Source organism: Aquarana catesbeiana, linkage group LG01, assembly GCF_042186555.1.
Source record: "Aquarana catesbeiana isolate 2022-GZ linkage group LG01, ASM4218655v1, whole genome shotgun sequence".
NCBI lineage: Eukaryota > Metazoa > Chordata > Amphibia > Anura > Ranidae > Aquarana > Aquarana catesbeiana.
Window position 1 is genome coordinate 242,126,589 of NC_133324.1, and position 25,901 is coordinate 242,152,489.

Genomic DNA, 25,901 nt, shown 5'->3' on the forward strand with positions numbered 1-25,901 from the left:
AGATCATCAATTTTTTTTTAATTTTTTTGCACGCTAGTCTCCAGATCGAAAATGAAGCGGTTATTAAAGTTACAAAAATTCTCATACGACAGAATAAACGTTTGGAAGTGATGTAATGTATTGCATTTGTATTGTATTTGTGGAACTAAAACTGTAATGATTAAACAAAAATTGTATGATCTGGAATCGTACGAGAAAACTTTGTGTTTGTCCCTTCAGATAATTTCGGACGAAAGCTGTGCATGAATGATCAGATTATCGTACGATTGATGCGAAAGCTGTACTTTTCGTACCATTTTCTGATCATGTGTACTAGGCTTAAGCCGACAGGGCTGCAGCAGAAACAGCCGGCACATGGGTGAACGCACAATGCATTTCTGGGCTAGTACTCCCCTTTGTCAAGTCTCGGGTGATATTTCATTACCAGGCTGAATGTTCTCTTTCATCTTCAATAAAGTGGACTTTTATACTCTGCGCTTTTGCCTTTCCTGTTCTGAGCCTGGTTTCCCAAGATGGCTGTGTAGATGCTGCGTACAATGGACAGTTGATCCTGATTTCCAGGACCATCACTGCCCCTCTTCACGTGTCCTCTTCCCTGAGACAAGATTCCCATTACTCTTGGACTATGTATTTATTTTTTAATACCCTATCAGTGCACAAGCTAGTGTTACAGTAGGATTGCTTTTTTTGAGGACTCTATTTCACCTTCTGTACATGCATGCCACTTGGCTGACTTCCTTGCTTTAATACTCAACATAATACAAAAATTCTTTATCTGCATACTTGTGCTGGGTTAGTAACCCAAAGTATTCAAACAAAGGTCTGTATGACAAATGGCAGCCAGGTGGCTGGTATATGCAGAATGAGAAGTCTGCAACAGTAACCTCCATGTTTCTCAGCATGGTTTTCCTTTAAGGATTTAAACTTGTTGGCCGTAACTGCAAACTAAAAAAGACCAACCTTTACTTGGTAGACCTTGGTAGTTTCACACAGCCAAGCTCTAGATCACAGAGTGGCTCTCTGCCAGATAAGCACTTTAGTTACAGTTACAATCAGCGTCTGACAAGGGCCCTATTGTTGAAAGTGATAGGAAGCAAAACCAGTACAATTCTGCAGAACTGCAGGACATCTGAATGGAAATGGGGTTTGGTTAAACCTTTTCTTTTACTAAACATTACTGTGATAATCACAGAACGGAACATTGTAGCCCATTCTATACCCAGTTTTGCTGCCTCAGGTAAAACAAAATTTTGCAACTTAACTTTTAGGAAAGGACGACGCGCCATTTTAAACGACCTCTCAAGGGTATAACAGAATACCAACTACCTACTTTTCACACAGGCTGCAACACTTTTAAATTCAGAGAAAATACATTTACTTTGAAGTGAAATACACACATGCCTATCAGAACAGAGAAAAAGTAATTACTTTGAAGTGAAAAACACACAAGCTAAGTTGCCCTAGATAAGAAATTCTTGGCACACTCTAACAACAATGCCCAAGCTGAAATGCTAATTCTTGATGAATACAGATAAAGTAATGTTCATAGCAAACACCTAGGCTTTTCGGTATTGCAACAAAAATGATGATATGATCAATTCCGAACTTGCTCAATAGTGAATGACACAATTGGTACAGATATCAGATGTCCCAGAACAACTTTAGACTATACTGTTCCACTTTAAATCAAATTAGTGTTGAATAAAGGGCTTATACTAAAATGTCTCTATAGCCAAAAAAAATTTTTTTTGAAAGGATGGGTAAAGGTTAGCACCCCTGTCAGGTTTTACTGCTATCCACGACTTTGTTAGAGAGATTTCTTCTCACCTTCAGTTTTGGGGACAGCCTTTTAACAAAACAGGAGGTAAGGGAAAATCTGCGCTCGGAAAGCAAACAAAAAAAGCTGACAGGGGTTTTAGAATACCTCTACTTTACTTAACCACTTCAATACAGGGCACTTATACACCTTCCTGCCCAGACCAATTTTCAGCGCTCTCACATATTGAATGACGACAATTGTGTGGTCGTGCAATGCTGTACCAAACAAAAGTTGTATTATTTTTTTCCCCACAAATAGAGCTTTATTTGGTGGCATTTGATCACCTCTGCGGTTTTTATTTTTTGCGCTACAAATAAAAAGAACGAACATTTGGAAAAAAATAAAGTTTTTCTTCGTTTCTGTTACAAAACTTTGTAAATAAGTAATTTTTTCCTTCACTGATGGGCACTGATGAGGCAGTACTGATAGGTGGCAATGGAGGGCACGTATGGGCGGCATTGATGGACACTGATAGGCAGCACTGATCAGAGGCACTGGCAGGCATCACTGATGGACAGAGTGCCACCCCTAATAGGCAATGATTGCCATCCCTGGTGGGCTTCAGTGGGCTTACCTGGTGGTCATGGTTGGGCATCCCTGGTGGCCATGAGTGGGCATCCTCGGTGGCCATGGGTGGGCATCCTCAGGGTGCTGCAATGATAATCAGTGCAGCCCCCCCCCCCCCGTCAGGAGAGCAGCCGATCATCTTGCATCTGTCAGCGCGAGTAGAGGAAAAACCGATACACGGCTTTTCCTGCTTACACTGTGATCAGCTGTAATTGGACACAGCTGATCACGTGGTAAAGAGCCTCTGTCAGAGGCTCTTTACCTAGATTGGAGAGGCAGTGTGTCAGTCTGACACACCACACCACTGATCGTCATGAGCCCCCGTTGGCGCACGATTTCGGCTTATCCTGCTGGATGTCATGACGCCCAGTCAGGATAACTGAACCACTTCCCGGCTGTCATTCTGCTATAGGCCAGGCGGGAAGTGGTTAAACAAGCGTTTTTACTTTTCCAGTGTTGCGTTTAGGCCAGCCATAGACAGTTCGAATCCGATTCCCGTTGAACCGGTCGAGATTCAAACCGTAATGGATAGATCAACTTGGGTACAACCAGTCTGCCGGATTTGCTTGCGATTAGCTGCCGCTATAGCCGCTAGCATTCATCACTGTCTTCTCCCAGCAGGGACATTCTTCTCAGCTGTATCCAAAACTAGAAAATATTCTGGCTATAGATACACTTTAATCCGTTTTATACTTGGCTACTTACATTCCAATTCATACAAAAGAATGTGACTCGTTGGGGGAATGAAGGAGCACTGCAGCTTAAAGCAGTTCTTGGGTCAGTCCTTCAAAAATTAAAAGTCAGCAGCTACAAAATCTGTACAGTGCATCCGGAAAGTATTCACAGTCCTTAGTCTGCTTGTCTTCAGCAAACTGTTTGTGGGCTTTGATACAATTTGATGCAGTTTTTTTTCAGATCCTCAGAGTTCTTTGCCATGAGGTGCCATGTTGAACTTCCAGTTACTTCCAGAGCGTGAGAGTGAGATCAAATTTAACACACCTGCTCCCTATTCACACCTGAGACCTTGTAACACTAACGAGTCGCATGACACCGGGGAGGGAAAATGGCTAATTGGGCCCAATTTGGACATTTTCACTTAGGGGTGTACTCACTTCTGTTGCCAGCGGTTTCGACATTAATGGCTGTGTGTTGAGTTATTTTGAGGGGACAGCAAATTTACACGGTTTTACAAGCTGTACACTCACTACTTTACATAGTAGCAAAGTGTAATTTTTCGAGTGTTGTCACATGAAAAGATATAATAAAATATTTACTAAAATGTGAGGGGTGTACTTACTTTTGTGAGATACAGTAAGTATTCACAGCCTTTGCCAGGACACTCAAAATTGAGCTCAGTTGCATCCTGTTTCCACTGATCATCCTTGAGATGTTTCTACAATTTGGCTGGAGTCCACCAGTGGTAAATTTAGTTGATTGGACATGATTTGGAAAGGCACACACCTATCTATATAAAGTCTCACAGTTAACAGTGCATGTCAGAGCACAAACCAAGCAATGAAGTCCAAGGAATTGTCTGTAGACCTCCGAGACAGGATTGTATCGAGGCACAGATCTGGGTAAGGGTACAGAAAAAAATTCTGCAGCATTGAAGGTCCCAATGAGCACAGTGGCCACCATCATCCGTAAATGGAAGAAGTTTGGAACCACCAGGACTCATCCAAGAGCTGGTCGTCTGGCCAAACAGTGATCGAGGGAGAAGGGCCTTAGTCAGGGAGGTGACCAAGAACCCTATGGTCACTCTGTTGTCAGAGCTCCAGCATTTCTCTGTGGAGAGAGGAGAACCTTCCAGAATAAACACCATCTCTGCAGCAGTCCACCAATTATGCCTGTATGGTAGAGTGGATAGAGAAATAAAATTCTCTGGTGTAATAAAACAAAAGATTGACCTCTTTGGCCTGAATGGCAAACGTCATGTCTGGAGGAAAACAGGCACCACTCATCAACTGGCCAATGCTATCCCTACAGTGAAGCATAGTGGTGGCAGCATCATGCTGTGGGTATGTTTTTCAGCAGCAGGAATTGGGAGACTAGTCAGGATTAAGGGAAAGATGAATGCAGCAATGTATAGAGACATCCTTGATGAAAACCTGCTCCAGAGTGCTCTGGACCTCAGACTGAGGCGAAGGTTCATCTTTCAACAGGACAACGACCCTAAGCACACAGCCAAGATAACAAAGGAGTGGCTACGGGAGAACTCTGTGAAAGTCCTTGAGTGTCCCAGCAAGAGCCCAGACTTGAACTCGATTGAACATCTCTTCAGAGATCTGAAAATGGCTGTGCACCAACACTTCCCATCCAACCCGATGGAGCTTGAGAGGTCCTGCAAAGAAGAATGGGAGAAACTGCCCAAAAAATAGGTGTGCCAAGCTTGTAGCATCATACTCAAAAAGACTTAAGGTTGTAATTGGTGTCAAAGGTATTTCAAAAAATATTGATCAAAGGCTGTGAATACAAGCCAAATACAAGTGATTTTTTTCATTTTTATTTTTATTAAATTTGCAAAGATTTCAAACAAACTGCTTTCACGTTGTCAATATGGGGTATTGTTTGAAGAATTTTGAGGAAAATAATGAATTTAATCCATTTTGGAATAAGGCAGTAACATAGCAAAACGTGGAAAATGTAAAGCACTGGCAACACTTTCTGAATGCATTGTAGCTTTGGACTTTTAGTAAACAGTCACCTGTCCAAGGATCCAGCGCTGTCCTCCCCAGGCCCGTTCTTAACTGGTCTTTGGGTCCTCTGTGCCGGCATGTTAACTGTGGGCACCCAGATGTGACTCGTTGCAACTTCACAATCAGCTGCCCACTGCACATGTACACGCTGCATTGCGCTTGGTGAATGGTCCCGCAGCCTTCTGGGATCGGTGACATGTCCCAGAAGGTTGCGGGCAGGGGGTGGAAGCTGAAGAAGTTCTGCTTTTACAAACATTTCCTTTATTTGATAGTTGTAGCCACCCTGAAAACATAAATTACAGTCACAGCAATATACAGGAAGAACATCAATCGCAGTTTATCTTTTATTCCTACAACTGCCAGGTCATTGCTTCCCTTTTCCATCACGCTCTGGTTAGCACCCACTGAAAGTTCTTAGTTCAGCTTGTAGGAACTAAAATATATACCCAGCACCCTGCCTCAAGATCATTTCCCCAACCCCAGCAAGCCTGGCTTTGTTTCAATTTACAGAACAGTAATATAATAATAATGTAATAATGTACACCTTAGAGAGATAAGTACTCCACTGCTAGCCTTTCAATTCAAAGTTTTAACAACACATCATACAAAGAAATGAATAAACATAGGGGAGGAAAGGAATTTACTAAAAGTTTTGGATAGGGTTTGCAAGGGATAGAACACCTGTTGGATTTCTACTGTTACCCAGAGATTTCCTCCCACTTAATGTGCTGGCGACAGAACACAGCTTTTCACTGCCATCTGTGTCCTTTTTAACGATTGTCCCTCTCTTCCTGTTTGGTAAAAATCCCTGTACCTGCGACAGTAGGGCCTCGTGCATCCGTGTCCGTATGCATCCATGCTGCGTGCTAAGGCCGTGTATACCTGCACAGGTATTCCCATGCATCCCCATGCAGGCAGTCCCATAGCTGTCAAATTGGAGGATGAATAAAATAAACTGATTTCACCCAGATAGCAGAAAAAAAACAACATAGAGGGAGGAAGGATTAAGAAGAAGTTTTGGCTGGACATACACCCAACTTTAAAGAGGCAGGTGAACAGACCAACAAGCAAAAGAAGGGAAAAGGAGTATAAGCAGCTGTGGGCTATGGCATTTATATGTACCTGTGTTACCCTGCATGATACAACTTTCCCTTTAGGTGGAACAATATTTTGCCACGGAGGCAGTAAATGTGTTAAACCAAAAGCAGTGACAGAGTCCCCTTCTTCTCAAAAGCAGAAGTTCTATTCGATATCAGATTTAATATTATATAGGATATGGCAAGGATAACCCATTGCTGCTGCTTTGTTCGCTCTGTGCTTATGGAGCTGTCAACACAGACTGAGGCCAATGTACACATTGCTTGTTTACAGTCAGTCTGCGCTGTAACTGAGAATATGAAAAGTAATCTGGTCCACACACCTTCTTATTCAAAGCCTTTATCCAGAAGTTACATGAGCAGTCATATACATACTATTTCAAGAGATCTGCCCCCGCTTAGGATAAGCTAAGCCCTTTCCTTCTCCCTATTTCATGACTCTAGACAGCCAGCTGTAAAAAAAAGCCACATCAAGAGATATCCCAGATATATTCCTTGTCCTCACTCCTGCTCTAGTGCATGGGCTTTATGGCTCCTGACACTTAAGATGGACCTGAACCCGAAAGTAAAGACTTTCTATCTTAGAAATGTTGATCCTTCCTAAACAGTAACCTGATAACCTACCTTTTGTCTTTAACTCCTACTGAAAAATGGCAATGACATTTCCCAGTATGTGAGGGTGCCTAGGCACTCCTGCTCAACCAACCTCATAGCGATATATGCCTCCGATAGCTAGTCTCTCAAGATTTGGAGTGAGATACAGTGATGCAGCTACTATGCTGCATGAGGAAGAAAAGCTCTGCGTCTACCAATGTGGTCATTCCACATGGAGACAGTGCAGACCAAGGAATGGTAAGTTAGTACTGGAAAGAAGATCCACTGCAGGGGGCCTGCAGACAATTCTGATGACTAGTTATTGGTCTTCTAATATGGGGGGGGGGGGGGGGTAGGGGCATATGACTCACTTCCTTTACTCCCCTGACAATGCTGTGACTTAGTGACTGGTCCAGTGCCATCACATGGGGGCAGGAGTACCCATTTCTGTGTAAGCTCTGAATAAAGTAACTTAGAGCTTAGACCCCTTTCACACTGGGGCTCTTTGCAGCCGCTACAGCGCTAAAAAATAGCACCTGCAAAGCGCCCTGAAAGCTTTGTCTCCCATGTGAAAGCCCCGAGGGCTTTCACACTGGATCAGTGCGCTAGCAGGACAGGGAAAAAAGTCCTGCTGGCAGCATCTTTGGAGCGGTGAAGGAGCAGTGTGTATACCACTCCTTCACCGCTCCTGCCTATTGAAATCAATGGGGCACTGCAGCTATATCGCCGGCAAAGCGCCCGAATACCGCCGATAAAAATAGTGGTGCTTTACCGCCAACGCACCTCCCGCCCCAGTGTGAAAGGGGCCTTACTGCATTCCTCAGCTGAAAAGATAGACAGGGGAAGTAATAGAAGGAGAGTATGTGCTGCTGGAAGGTAGGCATTAAATCAAAAAATATTGCTTTGCCCTACATGGTCAAATCAATTTTCATTGAAGGCCTTGTTCACACGGGCGCCGGGGCCCATACACCATGAATGGGTCATTTGTTTATGCAGCTACAGCTGCTGTATACAAACAGCCCATATACTGTAGGCCTAAAGGTATGCAACGGCTGCACAGACACAGCCGCTCATCCTAATTTGACAGGTATGTGGTGCAGTTGAGAGCCCCTGAACAGAGACAATGTGTGTTCAGGTTGCTAACCTGCACACTTGTCAAATTAGGATGAGCTGTATCTGTGCAGTTGCTGCCAACTCAGACTTAGATGGCAGCACCTGGGGGCTCCAGCCGCATAAGCTAATGGCCCATTCATGGTGAATGGGCCTCAGCGCCCAGTTAAATGAGGCCTAAAGTCAGCCATACATGGATTAAATTCAGCCAGTTTAGCAGGGACCATCCAAGATTCGATCCATGTATGGGTAGGCTAGTTAATCCATCGACTGACTTGGGTACAACCAGCCTGTTGGATTTTTTTTTTACATTGGATTACTGTCAGCTGAAATAGCCACTAGCAGTAATCATTGTGTTCTGCTGGCCGGGAACGCTCCCTGTAGCCAACCCCCTGCCAGCAGAAGACAAAAGCGCGGCGGCAGGCATCCCCCTCCCCCCTTCAACAAGATCAGTGTTGATGGGGGAATAGAGTGAAGTAAAGAAAATCGAGTGATCTATGGGCTGCTTAAAGCGGAGTTCCACACAAAAATGGAACTTCCGCTTTTCGGAACCCTCCCCCCCTCCGGTGTCACATTTGGCACCTTTCAGGGGGGAGGGGGGTGCAGATACCTGTCTAAGACAGGTATTTGCACCCACTTCCGGCATAGACTCCCATGGGAGTCTACGCCACTTCCCGTCCCCACCGCGCTGTCTCCTGGGAACACACAGCTCCCAGGAGAGAGTGGGGACCACTTGGGACGAGCAGTGCGACTCGCGCATGCGCAGTAGGGAATCGGGAAGTGAAGCCACAACGCTTCACTTCCTGATTCCCTCATCTAGGATGGCGGCGGCAGTTGCCAAGAACCAAGCGGGTTCTCGGCGTCCCCTGCCGACATCGCTGGACCCTGGAACAGGTCAGTGGCCATGTATTAAAAGTCAGCAGCTGCAGTATTTGTAGCTGCTGGCTTTTAATATTTTTTTTTTTTTGTTGGCGGTGTGGGTGGACCCCCCGCTTTAAGAAAGCTGGTTTGTAGAGTACATGCACCCCTTGTTCTCTACAGTTAGTTCAGTACAGACACAACCAGGCTGAAGGTAAATGTAAACGAAGCAACATGTATGCTGGGCTTGACCTGTAAGGACAGCCCTAAAAGCAGAGGGAGGAAACGGCAGAGATAACAGGCGATTTCTGCAAAGCTGTTGGTATCCCTGGGTGTATTAAAAGAGCTAATGACATGAAAATTTACATTTTATATAGAATTATAGAATTATACTGAACATACCTGCTGTATCATACAAATGAAGAAAAATCTCTTTGTTCCCAATAGTGACAGTGGTTGTATATTTCTCAAAAACAGATGGGGCATATTGCTGTTGAGAGAAAGCAAAATATTTATATACACTTGCATACATGTTTTTACAAATACCAACAAATATTTTAGTTTATGAACTTAGTCCTTTTTTTACATCCGGTATATACATTACTTTCATTTCTCCCTGATTAGTACAACTTAGGCCATGTAGGTCTTCTCTTGGGGCAATTATGAACACTTCTGACTGTCTGAGGGCTGATCCTTCCCATATGAGTAAAAGGAAATATCTAATGAATTGATCAACATAAAACCCTGAAAAGCCAATAAGGTGGACAGAAAAAAAAAAAGGACTGATGTTCATCATGTTCAGCCTTTCAAAACTGAGACTTTGTTGGTGTGATTTTTGAGGTCTGCGCACCTACTATGGCCATTACAAGAGCTTCCCACTCCCACTCTGTATTTTTTTTAATCATGGGGAATGCAACAAGGTGCTGGAACATACAAACATTTCAGGTAAACGGGGGTAGACTTTTTTTTAAACATTATCTGGTCTTGTCCAAAGTTTGGAGCCTTCTGGAAGCAAGACTATCACATACAAGCTAACTTACATTGACGTTGGGAATAACATGGCTGCATATCTTCTCCACCTCTCCAGAAAATGATTAAAAAAAAAAAAAAATCTTTTACTAATCCCATTTAATCAATGCCACTAGGGCCTGCATCCCCATGCAATGGAAACAAGAAGCACCACCTACATTAACCACAGAGACGACAAATTCAGGCATACATGGTTTTGCTGATTATACTTTGTACATTCCAGGCAGTATAGAAAATCTTTCTTGGGCACCTAAACGATGGGATAACCTCCCCCCTACGAATGGTCCACAAAAGCCGGGTACACACTATTAGTTTATTTTGATTCAACCCCACAGGTTGAATGAAAAAACAAACAAACAAAAAAAAAAAAAAACAAAAAAAAAAAAAAACCACAACACACACCGTCATCTCCGGCCGGAGCTACTGTACTAACCATGCGAGGTTAGTCCAGGGATCTCCCCCGCCCCACCCCTTCCTGGCAAGAACACTCCGATCAGTGCTCTCTGCCATTGGCTGAGATCGCTGATCAGGAGTCGGTCGAATGCTTGTTTTCCAACATGCTCATTTGACAGAAGCTGGTCTCCCAACATTTGGCCCGTGTGTACCAGGCTTAACTCTATAGCAATTGTGCCCTTATCTTCCCCAAACCCCCTGTTCTTGCCCCCCCCCCCCCCCCAATTCATCCTGCTTTACTTACTACACTCTTTCTATCCTGCTCTCTTTTTTTCCAATTCTTTTCTACAGTATTTTTGTTTTTTTTTATCTACTAAAATACCTCTCATTATTTAGTATTCGTTTCATATATCCCTGATTTTTGGCACATTATTATTATGAATAAAACAAAACCTACCCTATACATACCCTATATTTATCTAGATCTTCAATTTATTACTTATATTTGGGCAGAAGTTAGGAACATGTTGAAAGTAAAAAATGTTTGCAATCTGGTTTGAAGGCTTTCAAACAAGAGTCACACAACTTTCACCCAGGATTCACACATTTTTTTTCACCTGTTTTCAGATAGAAAAAATGTATGAATCTTGTGACAAAAGGTTTATAAATTAACTTCATATTGTTAGCCATCATTGCACGGTTTACATTAATAGTTCTGTAAATTTCACCTGTTTGCATAATTTATCTTCTTTAATTTTTACATTAAATGGAATTAGATATAGAGATTTATAGCTTAAAGTGATTTTAAAGTCTTGTTTTTTCTCTATAAAAATCACAATAATGTTATACTTACCTGCTCTGTGCAGTGGATTTGCACAGAGCAGCCTCGATCCTCTTCTTTTCGAATGCCTCTTCTGTGCTCCTGGCCCCTCCTTCCTGTTGAGTGCCCCCACAGCAAGCAGCTTGCTATGGGGGCACCCGAGCTGAGTCACAGCTCCCTGTGTCCATTCAGACACGGAGCCGCGGCCCGGCCCCACCCCCCTCTCTCTCCAGATTGGCTAACTGACTTTGACAGCAGCGGGAGCCAATGGCGTCGCTGCTGTGTCTCAACCAATCAGGAGGGAGAGTCTTGGACATCGCTGGACAGAGATGGGGCTCAAATAAGTATTAGGAAGGCCAAAGGGGGCTGCTGCACACAGAAGGTTTTTTTATCTTCATGCATAGAATGCATGAAGATTAAAAAAAAAAACTTCTGACTTTACAACCCCTTTAAGCTTACCATAGACAGTTCAAATCTTGGCCGAGATGTGAACAATGTATAGGCAGTCCTCCCCAAGTTGCAAACATCCGACTTACATACGACTCATACTTACAAACGGTGGAAGACAACAGGAAGTGGGAGGAAATCTACCTCTAGGAAGGGAAATTCACCCCTGTAAGAGTAATCATGGGAATAAGGTTTCTCCACTGAAGCTTTATCACCAATCCTTATTTCCATGACAACCCACAATTTTCAAAATCCAACTGTCACAGGGGCAGAAAGTGGAGGTGAAATCTGAACAGGGTCACAGAGAACAAAACAATCCTTATGGGGTGTTAACCCTTCCCTATCTTAAAAATTATTTTTTGGCTAAAGTTGCACTTAAAAAAACATATACACCTGTTTCAACTTACATACAAATTCAACCTAAGAACAAACCTACAGAACCTATTTCGTTTTGAACCCAGAGACTGCCTGTATGGGCAGGCTGAAAATACCCAAGTTGATCAATTGATCAAGTAGGGTACAACCAGCCTGCTGGATTTTACATGCAATTATTGCAAGCGGCTGGTATAGGCACTAGCAATAATCATGGTGTGCTCCCCACATGAGAACACAATGGCTCCACGGAAGGGATTCCCCTGTCAACACCGTCTTTCTTGCAACCAAATTTGCACCGTTTATGGCCGGCCTTAGCCCCTAGAGCAGGGATAGCCAAACTTCAGCCTTCCAGCTGTTGTAGAACTACAAGTCCCATTATGCCTCTGTGAGTCATGTTTGTGGCTGTAAAAGTCTTGAAATGCCTCATGGGACTTGTACTTCTCTCTAGACTCTAGAGGGAAGTATAAATGCTATATTCACTCAGCCTCACTGCTTAACGTGTATGTAAATGCCTAGCGATAAACTGCTCTTGTTTGCTGGTTATATGTACTATTAAAACCATTTTTGTATATATGTTCAAAATACATATTTATACTGTCAGAAACCCAGAACTGTCCTTTGTCTTGTTCACTCTGCCTGTTTTATCTCAATGAGTCTAATCAGCCCTCCCAGTTTTTATCTAGAATTACAAAGCACTGTGTACCTATGTTGTGAAGAGTAAGGATAATGTAGTTTAACACAAAAGAACTGGGCAGGGCAATTTTGTTTGCCATTTCAGTCGAGAAAAGGCACAGCGTTGTCAGCCCAAACAGGAAACTAGGAGTGGAGTGTGTTTCTACTAGAATCAATGGGTATTTTTCTATATCGTAGGGCTAAAAACAGAGGAATGCGCATATTTGGCAAAAATGAACAGAATTTCTTTTTTTAATTTTTCCCTGACACACAATGGAAATATCAGCCACATGCAGAGGGTTTCATGAACATGCATTCTGAAAAGAGAACAGTAACGTAGAACCACGAAAAACATTTTAAGGGCTTTTGCACACGGGTCTGGTCAGCCCGTTCAGTGCAACTCCTGGAGTATTTCCAGGTGCAGTGTACAGCCTGTCACTAACAAATGGCTGTGCACCATTGTACTCGGTATACAGTCATGTTATCATACAAGTACAGTATATGGGTCATCCATGTCAATCACAGGCTGTGCACTGCTGTACTCAGTATACAGTAGTATTATCGCACAAGTGCAGAGTACAGGCCATTCATGTCCATCACAGGCTGTGCCATGTACCTGGGCTGCCCAGGTGGAGGAAATATGCCAGGAATTATGCTGGCCCTTCTGCAGAACCCCTAATCCTTAAAAAAACATCTCAGAAAGTTTTGTTTACTTGACCTTGCTAGGTCAATGCATTGCTCTCTGTAACTGTACTGGCTAGATGATTTTAAGGATTTAAAAATAACTGATCTTTTATATATTTCTGTCAAAGTGTTGTTTTTGCTGGACATTTATTGCAGAAAAAAAAAAATAAGGTACACCAAACTTGCACTGTAAATTATATCACTAGGGTTGCACCGATACCACTTTAAGACTGAGTACAAGTACTGATGCTCCCCCCCCCCCCCAAGTACTCGCTGACACCCGATTACCAATACTTTTTTAATGTCATGTGACAGTAGCATATATTATATATATATATATATATATATATATATATATATATATATATATATATATATATATATTAACATTGCTTTCTTTTTGGGGGGGGGGGGGGTTGTCAGTGGTTTTTTACATTTTATTTACAATTTAAACTTTTAAATATTTATTACAATTCTTTTTTTTTAGTCACCCCTGTTTGAGGGGGGGGGCCTTGGCGAGATATCAGAGGTTTCAAAAGACCCCTTTTCCTGTCTCAAAGGGGAGATGTCAGGGACTAAGGACACAGATTCCCCAGTCCCTTTCTCCGCAGCCTCAGCTGCACTGAAGATGAATGGACAGGAGACAGAGGTGATCACTGACTCTGTGCATTCAGAAAAGGAAAAAGGCGGTAACTGACATATGAGCCAGAGGAGGACACAGACGGGGAGCCAGAGGAGGACACGGACGGGGCCCCGGGAGCCAGAGGAGGACACGGACGGAGCCCCGGGAGCCAGAGGAGGACACGGACGGGGCCCCGGGAGCCAGAGGAGGACACGGACGGGGCCCCGGGAGCCAGAGGAGGACACGGACGGGGCCCCGGGAGCCAGAGGAGGACACGGACGGGGCCCCGGGAGCCAGAGGAGGACACGGACGGGGCCCCGGGAGCCAGAGGAGGACACGGACGGGGCCCCGGGAGCCAGAGGAGGACACGGACGGGGCCCCGGGAGCCAGAGGAGGACACGGACGGGGCCCCGGGAGCCAGAGGAGGACACGGACGGGGCCCCGGGAGCCAGAGGAGGACACGGACGGGGCCCCGGGAGCCAGAGGAGGACACGGACGGGGCCCCGGGAGCCAGAGGAGGACACGGACGGGGCCCCGGGAGCCAGAGGAAGACATGGATGGGGCCCCAGGAGCCAGAGGACAAACCGGACAGTTGGGGGGGATTGATGCGGTGGTGGGGGGAGTTACAGCTGCTTTATTGAAAGCCATACAGGGAGATTGGTGATTGTAACTTCCCCACCACCACACCAATCATCTCTGAGGCTGCCCAGGTATCAGATTAGGCATCGGACCATTTGCACGAGTACAAGTACTTGTGCAAATGCTCGGTATCGGCGTAACCTTAGATATCACAACAGATTCCAAGGAAGGGAGTGAGCAGACCTTTTAGCTTTAAAGTACTGCAGTTTAGTGGAAGTTCAAAGCAGAGGCTATATGTGTGTGCATATGAGCAAATATTGCTGCCTCATATATATATTTAAAAAAAATACACTGAAACAAAATTTTTTAAACATTAAGAAAAACAAGATAACAGGGGCTGAAGGCACAATCCGACTGCCTGGAACTGCCTCCCCCCTCCGAGTGGTGCATGCATGCTCAGGTTTCTGGAGTGTGAACATTTATGCTTCTGGAAGGGATCTGCTAGCTGTGGAGGTCTGGCAGAGCCTGTAAATAACCAGACATTATAATCGCTGGCCAGGTCAGGAGGTCTTTCAGGTCTACTTAAAAAAAAAAAAAAAAATTATATATATATATATATATATATATATATATATATATATATATATATATATATATATATATATATATATGAATGGTTAACTTTACTTCTGTCCAGATAGAGATAGAACTTACAGTATGTATACACAACTGTATGATCACCTGCATCACTTCTGTTCTTCTTCCTCATAGCTGTAATATTTGGTAGCAAGCCAAAAAAATATTTTTTCTTAGTATTGTTGCAAAAGTTCTCATAGTAGGCATAAAAAACAAAAAAGTTTAAGCAGACATTTTGTTCCAGGTGTCGCAGGGCCACTTCACACCAGAACGCAGTGCGGGAAACTCGCATTCTGCACGCATTTACCGCACTGTGTACAAAATGCACTGCTTTTGCGATTTGCAGTGCAAGTCACTAGGTTTGCCTGCATCGGACAGCAAGGTACACGTGAGCCGGGTGCAGTGCAATTTCAGCCTACTTGAATAGGCTAAAATCGTGCTGGACCGCACCAAAAGCACTGCATGCACTACTTTAAAAAAATGCACAGCAACTGGATCACATAGTACAGTAGTTCAAATGAATGGGCTGAAATCACAAAGCACCTGGATCGCACATAAATTCATGGTGTGAACTGGCCTTTAGGGCACCTGAGCCAATGCTATAAAGTAGCGCTGCAACTAACGATTATTTTCATAATCGATTAGTTGGCCGATTAATCAAATAATAACCTAAAAAACAAAAACAAAAAAACAAGTGTGGTGTACAATTTAGTTAATATGTAAAGTTTAAAAAAAAAAACAAAAACAAAAACAACACAATTTATTCTTAAATATCTATAAGCAGTGGTAAATGTAAATAACCAACTATATGGTTAGGGAGCAGAATCTCTAATCCACTCTGAACAACAGACAGAAGATATACTGTATACTATTAGTGGGTAGCACTTTCGCCTAGCAGTAAAAAGGTTCACTTGTTCGAATCCCAACCACGACACTACCTGCCTGGAGTGTGCATGTTCTCCCTGTGCCTGCGTTGGTTTCCTCCGAGTACACCGGTTTCCTCCCACACTCCAAAGACATGCTGGTAGGTTAATTGGCTCCTGTTTAAAATCACCCTAGTATGTGTATGTATGAATGTGAGTTAGGGACCTTAGATTGTAAGCTCCTCAAGGGTAGGGACTGATGTGAATGTATAATATATATGTAAAGCACTGTGTAAGATTAATGGCGCTATATAAGTACCTGAAATAATAATAAATAATAAGAGATTGACTCTGGTAAATATTCTCAGACTGTGAAACAGTGAAATTAATATTATATATTACTTATATCATATATAATAATAATAATAATAATAATAATAAAAATAAATACACCCAGAAGTAAAATATATGGGCATTTTTAACTAGAAGTCAGACATGAAGCTATATGAAGGGTGGAAGGGAGATATAAGTCTTTTATATTAAAAGTAGTACTAAAAGCTGAGACTTTTTTTTTTCATGGATTTAATCATTTTAAATATAATGCACAATACTGGTAAAAGTTTACCTTAAAGTGGAGTTTCACCCAAAAATGGAACTTCCGGTTCCTCCCTCCTTCCGGTCTCACATTTGGTACCTTTCAGGGGGGAGCAGATACCTGTATAATACAGATATTTGCTCCCACTTCCAGCGAAAGATTGCCGCAGATTCCGAGGCTATCTACACCATGTCCGGCACCTCCAGCGCGCCCCCCCCCCCCATCTTCTGGGAGACACACAGGTCCCAGTAGACAGCAGGGACCAGTGAGGACGCGCAGCGCAACTCCCTCATTCGCAGTAGGGAACCAGGCTGTGAAGCCGTAAGGCTTAATTTCCTGATTCCCGTACCAAAGATGCCGGCGCCTCAACCCGGGATGCGAGGGACAGATCGACTTCGGATGAGGACATCGCGGGCACCCTGGACAGGTAAGTGTCCTAATATTAAAAGTCAGCAGCTGCAGTATTTGTAGCTGCTGACTTTTAATTTTTTTTTTTTTCGGCGGAACTCCGCTTTAAATGTAATTGTAATGCCTCTCATTGTATCACTCGGCCCCGACCCCGCCGCGTCATGGGATGCGATTGACAGCAGCGTGAGCCACTGGCTGCGCTGCTTTCAATCCATCCACTCTAGCCAATCAACGGCCAGGCTGAGCGGAGAAGAGGATGTCGGGAGCGAGCGCGGGACTTTCGAGGGGTCAGGTAAGTGAAACGGGGGGGGCGGTATTGTCAGATGTTTTTTTACCTTAATGCATAGAATGTATTAAGGTGAAAAAACTTTTACAACCCCTTTAAACGGCTCCTCCTGCCTTCAGAGTACCCCTATAGCAAGCTGCAAAGTATAGTATAGAGTGCCCCTATAGCAGGGTAAAAAAACTTCTGCCTTTAGAGCCACTCACTTCCTGCCCAGGACTACATGTCCCATGAGGCAATACTCCTCACACATTCACAAGTTCTCAGGCACTTATTGACATGTATGGATGGTGTACTGAGCTGTATGTGTGCTGCACTGTACTTCCTGATATGTAAACAAATAATGCATTCTGTATGCGGGCCAACTAATCGGCTGGCCGATTAATCGATTATGAAAATAGTTGACAACTATTTTCATAATCGATTAGTTGTTTCGGCCCTACTATAAAGAATTTGCTGTATAATATATTGTATTAGGTCAAATTTTACAGAACACTTAGAGCAGAGCCATAAGTAGGACTTCCTTTTTACTGGAGGAGCTTACAATCTAATGTACACACAGGTGTCATAGGGAGGTGGGTAGTTTGGCTTCCTGATGACCACGAACTACCTTCTCCCATGTTGGACAAAAGAGACCCAACGTGAGTTGATATACACAAGCCTCAACCAATAATATACAAATGCTAGTATTACTTCAATAGCTTCTAGCCCCATTGAAAAGATTATCTAAAACTACTACCCCCACCCACCCAGGAAAATCAGGATATTATTGGTTGAAGTAGTTGTTGGATATACAGTATTTAGATACAAAATAGTCTAAACGCTATATAAATATTTGAGTATCCGATTTCAAGAATGTTTTCAAGTTTATTTTACATGTATACCTTTTTTATCCCCCCCCCCCTTTTTTCCCCCTTTCTGTAAAAAAATACACACAGACCTTTAAAGAGGACCTTTCTTAAAAACGAGACACAGTGATATCATCCGCACATTCTGGAAGTGTTAAAAGCCAGGGCAAGTTATTTCTTTTCTTTTTTCCCCCCCACACACTATTTAATTTTTTTTTGGGGGGGGGGGGGGGTTAAAATTGCAGATCATCCATTTTAATAGAAAGTCTGTTTCAGGCTCGATTCACACCTATGCATGTTGCTTTTGAGCGTTTTTGGAGTTTTTTTTGTCATGCTTGCCACGTTTTTGAGCAGCGTTTTTGTAGTGTTTTTACAGCGTTTTTGCGGCGTTTTGCGTTTTTTTTTTACAGTTTAAAAAAAAAAAAAAAACGCCAAAAACGCATCAAAAACGCTGTAAAAACTATTCAAAAATGGTGCACTTGCGTTTTTGATGCTTGTCCATTGAATTCTATTACATGCAAAACACTGCATTTTGTATGAAAAAAAGTCCCTGACCCTTTCCAAAAATGCAGAGGTACAAAAAGGCATTGATGTGAACATATTCCATAGGAACCCATGTTAAAAAATTCCCATGCATTTCTGCAAAATGCATCAAAAAACGCGCTAGTGTGAATGGCGCCTCAAAGCTGAACTCCTTTCCTTGAATCTAAACTCCAGGAACATTTAAAGTGGTACTAATCTCAATCACTTAATCAAAATGAAAGTTCCCCAATGACAGCTGCTCCTGTCTGTGTGGTTTATTAAAAAAATACCTAATTTACCAGGTTTCAGAGCGGCTCCTTGCAACCACGTCACCGGCCAGCTGTGACTGTCTCCTCCGCTCTGCTGACAGATGCAGTGGACGGGGCTGACGTCAGCCAGCACATGAGGAGGAGAGGAGCGAGAGAGACAGGCAGCCGATCACGTGAACACGGGGAGCCACTTTGAAAACCAGGAAACGAGGCATTTAACAAAAATACAGAGACAGAAGCAGCTGGCATTATTTCTGGCCTAGGCCAAAATGTCATCATACATCTCAGAACTCTTCAGGAGGCATTTTCCTTTCTTCCCTCTGGAGGAGAAGAGGTGGGGTTTTCTCAGCTATGCACCCTCCTGCCTGCATGCCTGAGCGAAGGACAGATGGATTCCAGGAAGTAAACGCTACATTAATCATCTGCCCTTAGGGCCAGTTCACACCACATGCAGTCCAGTGCATTTTTTTTTCTGTATCAAAAACGCATGGATAGTAGGTTATATGCTTGTCAATGGCATAGTTCACACCAGTGCGGTCAGTTCCAGAAAAAAAAAAAAAAAAAAAAAAAAAAAAAAAAGTAAAAAAACATGCTGCATTTTTTCTGCACTGAATTGTACTGGAAGGCGGTAAAACGTACCAAATTTGCACATGTGCCCATTGAAGGTGGCGAAAATATACACTGGGTAGCATCAAAAATGCACCACAAACGCAACACAAACACGCATGCAGAAATGCACCCGGAACGCATTAGAACTGCATTTCTTTGGTGTGACCTGGCCCTTACTCAAGATAGCCACAACTAGAATTGCTGGGGGAGTTTAAAATGATTTCTCAACAGAATGAAAGTTTGGAGACATTGATGGATGAATGGGTGGGTCTGCTCTGAATAATAAAGTTGAATTAAATAGGGTTTTCAGTTTCTGGTGCTCTGAAGCAGTTTAGCGCCACTTTAAAGTGGTTGTAAACATTTACATATATCCGGTGAAGTGACTGGCCTCCGGTGATACACAGAGATGAAAACAACTCCAACATAAGTTGTACCTGTTGATCTACAGTGTTCTCTTCTTCAAAATTCAGAATTTATCAGGCAGGGAGATGACGTGAGACGTCAGATGGGAAGGGAGGAGCTGGAGGTGTGTCAGTAAACTGGCGTCCTGGCGGCCTCTCTCCAGCGGCGAACATATGGATGAGGCAGCGAGGAGAAGCGAGGAAAACAGAGCGCGAGGTTTAAACGCTGTAGCCAAAGTGCCTGGAGCCCAGAGCCTGGCGTGTACCGGGCTTAGGCATCGCGGTCTCAAATGACTGGGTGACGATCTCGCTCTCCCCGCAGGGCTTCTCCGTGCTCCCCCCCCCCTCCCCCCCACTGGAACCCGGTGTCAGGTCGGAAAGGACTTCGATAGGAGACGCCTACAGACCGCGATCCTTTAAACCGCAGCGCTTCACAGACAGACTCCTCAACGGGGACGGCATGCAGGCGATATTGGATGCTACCTAAGAAGCAAGGTGCATGGCTGGATGGGTGAGGGTAAGAGACACACTGTCCTGCTTGGCTCCGAAGGTAAGAGAGCAATAGATAAGAAACCCCAGAAGAGAGAAAAGTTAAGATACATCAGCTGCAGCATGAGAAGATAGGAGACATTGTACAAGGATATATACAATCGTAGGAGTTTACTTTGAAAATTGTTCCTGTCTTAGTGCTACTACTCACCCTACTGCGGATACGGGAAGGCTGGGAACTAAGTTATATGACTATACATAATACATTATAATAGCATCAACATGTTTGGAGTCATACCTTAGTGATAATTGATGTCATTGCAGCAGCTGTTGTGGTATCACGTCTGGGGCAAATATAAGTGGGATAAGTGGCGAGACCCTATGGTTTTGAATTAACATATCATTGTATATTCGCGCTGATATTGCTACAACCGCCTTGTACCACTGCATACCGATAAATACCTTGGAGGATATAACACAGGCTTATACAGAGGTGGCAGTACGCGTCTGAGTAGAGCATTTCTGACACATGCCCATTCCCCGGGTATAAAACCCTCGAGGCAAGACACGCAGGGCAAGGAGGTATATGGACAAATAAATCAGTGTAAATTTTCTGGCAGTATCTTAATGCACCCATATCATAAATATCCGGCATAGAAATATTAGTATTACCAGCGGTAACTTTACTGTATTGGAGGCGCCGGGGGGGCAGGACGTAAAGGGTGGTCAAATAAAGCACTGCAAAGGAACGCCAGTATTCGCAGTATCTTCACTACTGCCTGCGACACCTAATCACCATCTTACGGACACAATTGGTAACAACTAGAAAAGAAGACGCTGGCTTTGGAGGCACAGACTAAAATATACTAATAGATACTATAAACAAAATATTGATAGCATCATAATATCCTCATACTGAAGTTACCGCCAAGGACCATTAACATCAACATTACTATCTCACCGTTCTCCTGGGGTTGGAAGGGACAGGGGACACAAGTTAATGAGCATAGGGCTAAGTCTAATGGTGTAGGTGATTGTTAACTTGGGCACTACCACCACAATCCTTCATAAAAAGAGCTGTGCATGCTACATTTGATGTTAGGGGACCTAGACATGCCCATAAAAGCACATTTTCTTCGGTATTGTTGATACTATATTCTGGTCATCAGAAAAATTGGTACTGCCCAAAAAAAGCACTACCCATTAATACCCAATGGTAAAGGGAAAATAAAACGCAAATAACCCCTGGGAGAGTGCAGTGAGGTAAAGACGGAGTGAAAGTTAATAGTTCCCTCTTAGTACTTCAGTGTAGAAAACAGGTTACCTACCCTGCCCCCCACTAAAAATTTAACTTGTGGGCTCATTATACTTAATATACGGAGGAAAAGATATAAACCCTAATGGGTAGAACGAGAACTTAAGAGGTACAAGGATCTTGAGGTAAGAGAAAATAGAAGGCAATAGGAGACAAAACTTGCACAGAAAAGATAGCCGCAAGAAACCATACAAATATACGAACAACGAATAATCGTCCGTATATATAAAGATAAACTGACTGAAACCCTACATACTTATTCCAGCTCACTGGAATAAATAATGAGTAGAAATACAACCAAAGCAGGGAAAGGGGGACCACCGAAGACACCTAAGGACAACCTCACTGGAAGCTCCACTGGGAGCTCAATCAAGCAATACTTAGCCAGAGGGGGGAGCCCGGGGAGTACCCATCAAGAAGCTCAAACGTCAACTATGGTGGACAAAAGGAAAAAGGGACAAAATGGGAAGGGAGATCAGACCCCCGATCAATCAAGAGAGTCATCACTAATCGAAAGCGCACCTGAAATATCCAGAACAGTGGAACACAGACAAGACCTTGAACTCCCCTCAAAAAACGAAATCGCAGAGATGTTCAAAGCACTTGAAACTTCAATCAAATCAGAGATAGGTATGCTGAGGACAGACCTAGGCAACCTATTGGCCAGAGTCGAGAGAGCAGAAGACATAATGGAGCAACAGGAGCGAGAAATCTCTGACTTAAAAGAACAAATGAAAATAACCCAACAAAATCAGATAAAAATATGTTACAGGATAGAGGATCAGGAGAACAGAAGTCGCAGACAAAATTTGAGAATCCGTGGAATCCCAGACAAGAGGGGTGAAGATCTAAGGAAGACCGTAGCGGACATCTTCTCCCCCCTACTGGAATTGGGAGGAGAGGATTTCCCAAAAATCGAGCGGGTGCACCGGATAGGAAGGCTGGACACTAGACGAACAGAAAGAAGCCGTGATATAATTGTGCGGTTTAGATTTTACGCAGATAAGGAAAACATATGGGTAAAACTAAGAGGGAATACGCCACTCCAATTCAAAGAGGCAAGGATTCAAGTGTTTGCAGACCTAGCTAAAGACACACTAGCGAGAAGACGCCATCTGAAGCCCCTCCTGGAACAAATGACAATCCAAAATATAAAATACACATGGGGATTTCCCGCATGCCTGTTGGGAAGCAAAGATGGCAGAACAGCTAGGCTAAGATTCTCCAGGGAGTTAGAGGAATTCTGTAGGAAATCGGGCATACAGGTGCCTGCGATGATGGAATGGTCCAATGAACGCTGGATGGAATTAGGAATAGGATTAGTGTAAAAGGAAAGGGGGGGGGGGGGGGGACGGACGAGAGGGAAATTAGCAAAAGATATTAGAGAAAATGGGGAGCTGCTAGGAGAAGATTGGTACACTCGGTCGCCAGGGTAATGATGACCGGTGACCTGGCATACCAATAGCCCCACCTTTTGAGGTGGAAACCAATGGAGGGTTATGATATATCTGACCCACACTGGCTTAAGGGTCTAGTGAAGACCAGGGAGAGGGTGGGTGGGGTGAGGGAGGAGGACGGGGAGGGAGAGGAAGGGGGGAATGGGAGAAGAGGAGGGAGGGGGGAGCAGGGGCGGGGGTGAAGGGAAGGGGTTACACTTTAATTATAATAATTAAAAAAAGGGATCTCTCTCCAGGGTCTAAGATAGATAGCTGTGTTGAATTTCTCCAGGGCCTAATGACAGAGTGCGATGGAAGGGAGGTAGAAAAATGACACTAGCCACAATAAAATGCATAACATATAATGTCAAAGGCCTAAATACGGTCCACAAAAGATGAAGTTTATTTAATGAGCTTAGACTGCTTGGACCAGAGGTGGTATTCCTTCAAGAAACACATATATCACATCAATCAAGATTAAGACTACACTCGGGGGGAATACCCGACCTGGTACCAAGGAGATACTATTTCAAGTAGAATACGGGGAGTTGCAATTGGTTTTTCAAAAAGAATTAGGTTCATGCTGGAAGAAAGATTAGTGGATACAGAAGGTAGATACTTATTCCTAAGAGGTAGACTAAACGAAAAAGAGTATACACTAGCTAATATTTACGCACCAAATAAAAACCCGTTAGAATATGTGGCAAAAACTCTGGAGAAGTTGATAGAGTTTAGGAAAGGGCACTTGATAATAATGGGGGACCTTAATTTTTGTTTGGATCCGGCCCTAGATAGTACGGCCCGAGCACAGGGGAAGAACAGTGGGCAATTAAGAAAGATCAGGCAAAAACTTGCCAGCCTTCAATTAGTGGACATATGGAGAGTGCAACATCCAAAGAAAAGAGATTACACGTTTTATTCCCCTGTGCACGGGTCATACTCCCGGATTGATTATGGTCTGATTGACCATAGGGAAATTGAGAAGGTGGTAGATTCCTGGATAGGAAATACAACTTACTCAGTCCATGCACCAATGACCATGGAAATAAAAATAGGCGAAGAAAAAAGACACTCAGGGCAATGGCGCCTAAATGAAGAACTGATAAGGGGGGAGGAAGGGTTCAATAGAATTAATAAGGAACTGAAGAATTATTTTGTATTAAATGACACAGGAGAAGTATCTGGGTCCACCTTATGGCAGGCTCATAAAGCTTACATCAGAGGAGTTCTAATTGAGTTAGGGTCAAGGCAGAAAAAAGAGAGAGGTAAGAAAATTCAAAAATTAACAGAGGAGCTAGCTAGCTTAGAACAGAAACATAAGACACAATCAGGGCAATTGTTCCAAGCAACGTATAAACATATAATAATCAAAAGGACAGAGCTGAAAAATTTAATGGAACAAGAAGTTAGAGCGACACATAGGAAGTTCACAGGAGATAGGTATCGTTGGGCTAATAACCCGAGTAAACATCTAGCAAAAATAGTGCAAAAACGGAAAACTAGAAACTTCATAGAAAAAATCCAGACCAAAGAGGGCCATATAGAGTACTCCTCTAGGAAAGTAGCTGAGGTATTTAAAAACTATTAACAGGAGTTATATTCAATTCCAAAACAGGGTACTCAGCTTAACAATAGAAGAGAGAGAAACAATAAGTATTTAAGGAAGGCAATGTTGCCCAAAATTACAGAAGTGGAAAGAGAATGTATGGAAACACCAATCTCTGAAGAAGAAGTGAGAAAAGCAATAGCAGGAATGGCTCTGGGGAAAAGTCCTGGTCCGGATGGATTTACATTAACCTATTATAGAACATTTAAAGAAGTTTTGATCCCTAGGTTGTGTCAGTATTTGAAAGGGTTAGATGAAGGATACGAGATGAGCAAGGAGGCCTTAAAGGCTTCCATCACGGTCATACTCAAAGAAGGAAAAGAAAAAACTTTATGTTCAAGTTATCGTCCCATCTCTCTTCTTAATACTGACACAAAACTCTACGCAAAGATTCTAGCTGAGAGGTTAAAGGGATCAATGAATGCTTTGGTCAGCCCAGACCAGGTGGGTTTCGTTCCTAAAAGAGAGGGGAAGGATAATGGGGTTAGGACATTGCTCTTGTTGCAAAAAACTAACGAGAGTGGACCCCCAGGACTACTACTGTCGATCGATGCCGAGAAGGCTTTCGACAGGGTAGACCGGGGGTTCATGTTTCTGACCTTGGAGACCATGGGACTCGGACCCAAAATAATCCAGTGGATCAAAACCCTGTACCAACATCCCTACGGCAGAGGTGGGAGTGAACGGAGTAATGTCTCAGCCATTTGAGATGGAAAATGGAACGAGACACGGGTGTCCCCTGTCCACGCTGCTCTTTGTTCTTACTATGGAACCTTTCTTAGCAACAATATGGGCAGACCCAGAAATAAAAGGTTTTAAGATCGGTAAAGACGAACACAAGGTCGCAGCTTATGCTGACGACGTGTTATTCTATATTTCGGACCCTGTGATTACTATGCCCAAGCTAGTTAAAGCCTTAAAGGAATTTGGAGTGGTGTCCAACTTTCAAATAAATTTGGCAAAATCAGAAATATTAAACATAAATTTAAATAAAATAGAAATAGACACATTGAAAAAAGAACACAGCTTTAGATGGACTAAAGAACTAAAGTACTTAGGAATAAAGCTGGCTAGCTCAACCAAGAAAATATTCACAATAAACTATTTACCTCTGTTAGATACAGTCAGAACTGATTGCAAAAACTATGCCCGTAAAGCCCTCTCATGGATAGGCCGTATAAATGTCATTAAGATGTTCCTACTCCCCAAGATCACATATCTGTTCCAGATGGTACCGCTTCCACTCCCCCTATACTATT

At 43.3% G+C, this 25,901-nt stretch overlaps 1 protein-coding gene across 1 annotated transcript in view; it reads right to left on the bottom strand.

The window, feature by feature from the left end:
• RHOF (ras homolog family member F, filopodia associated) overlaps positions 1-25,901 on the bottom strand; it is a 106,590-nt gene that overhangs the window by 57,720 nt on the left and 22,969 nt on the right. The window contains exon 2 of the mRNA XM_073626732.1: positions 9,144-9,231. Coding sequence (XP_073482833.1) covers positions 9,144-9,231 — 88 coding nt within the window. The remainder of the gene's footprint in view (positions 1-9,143; positions 9,232-25,901) is intronic.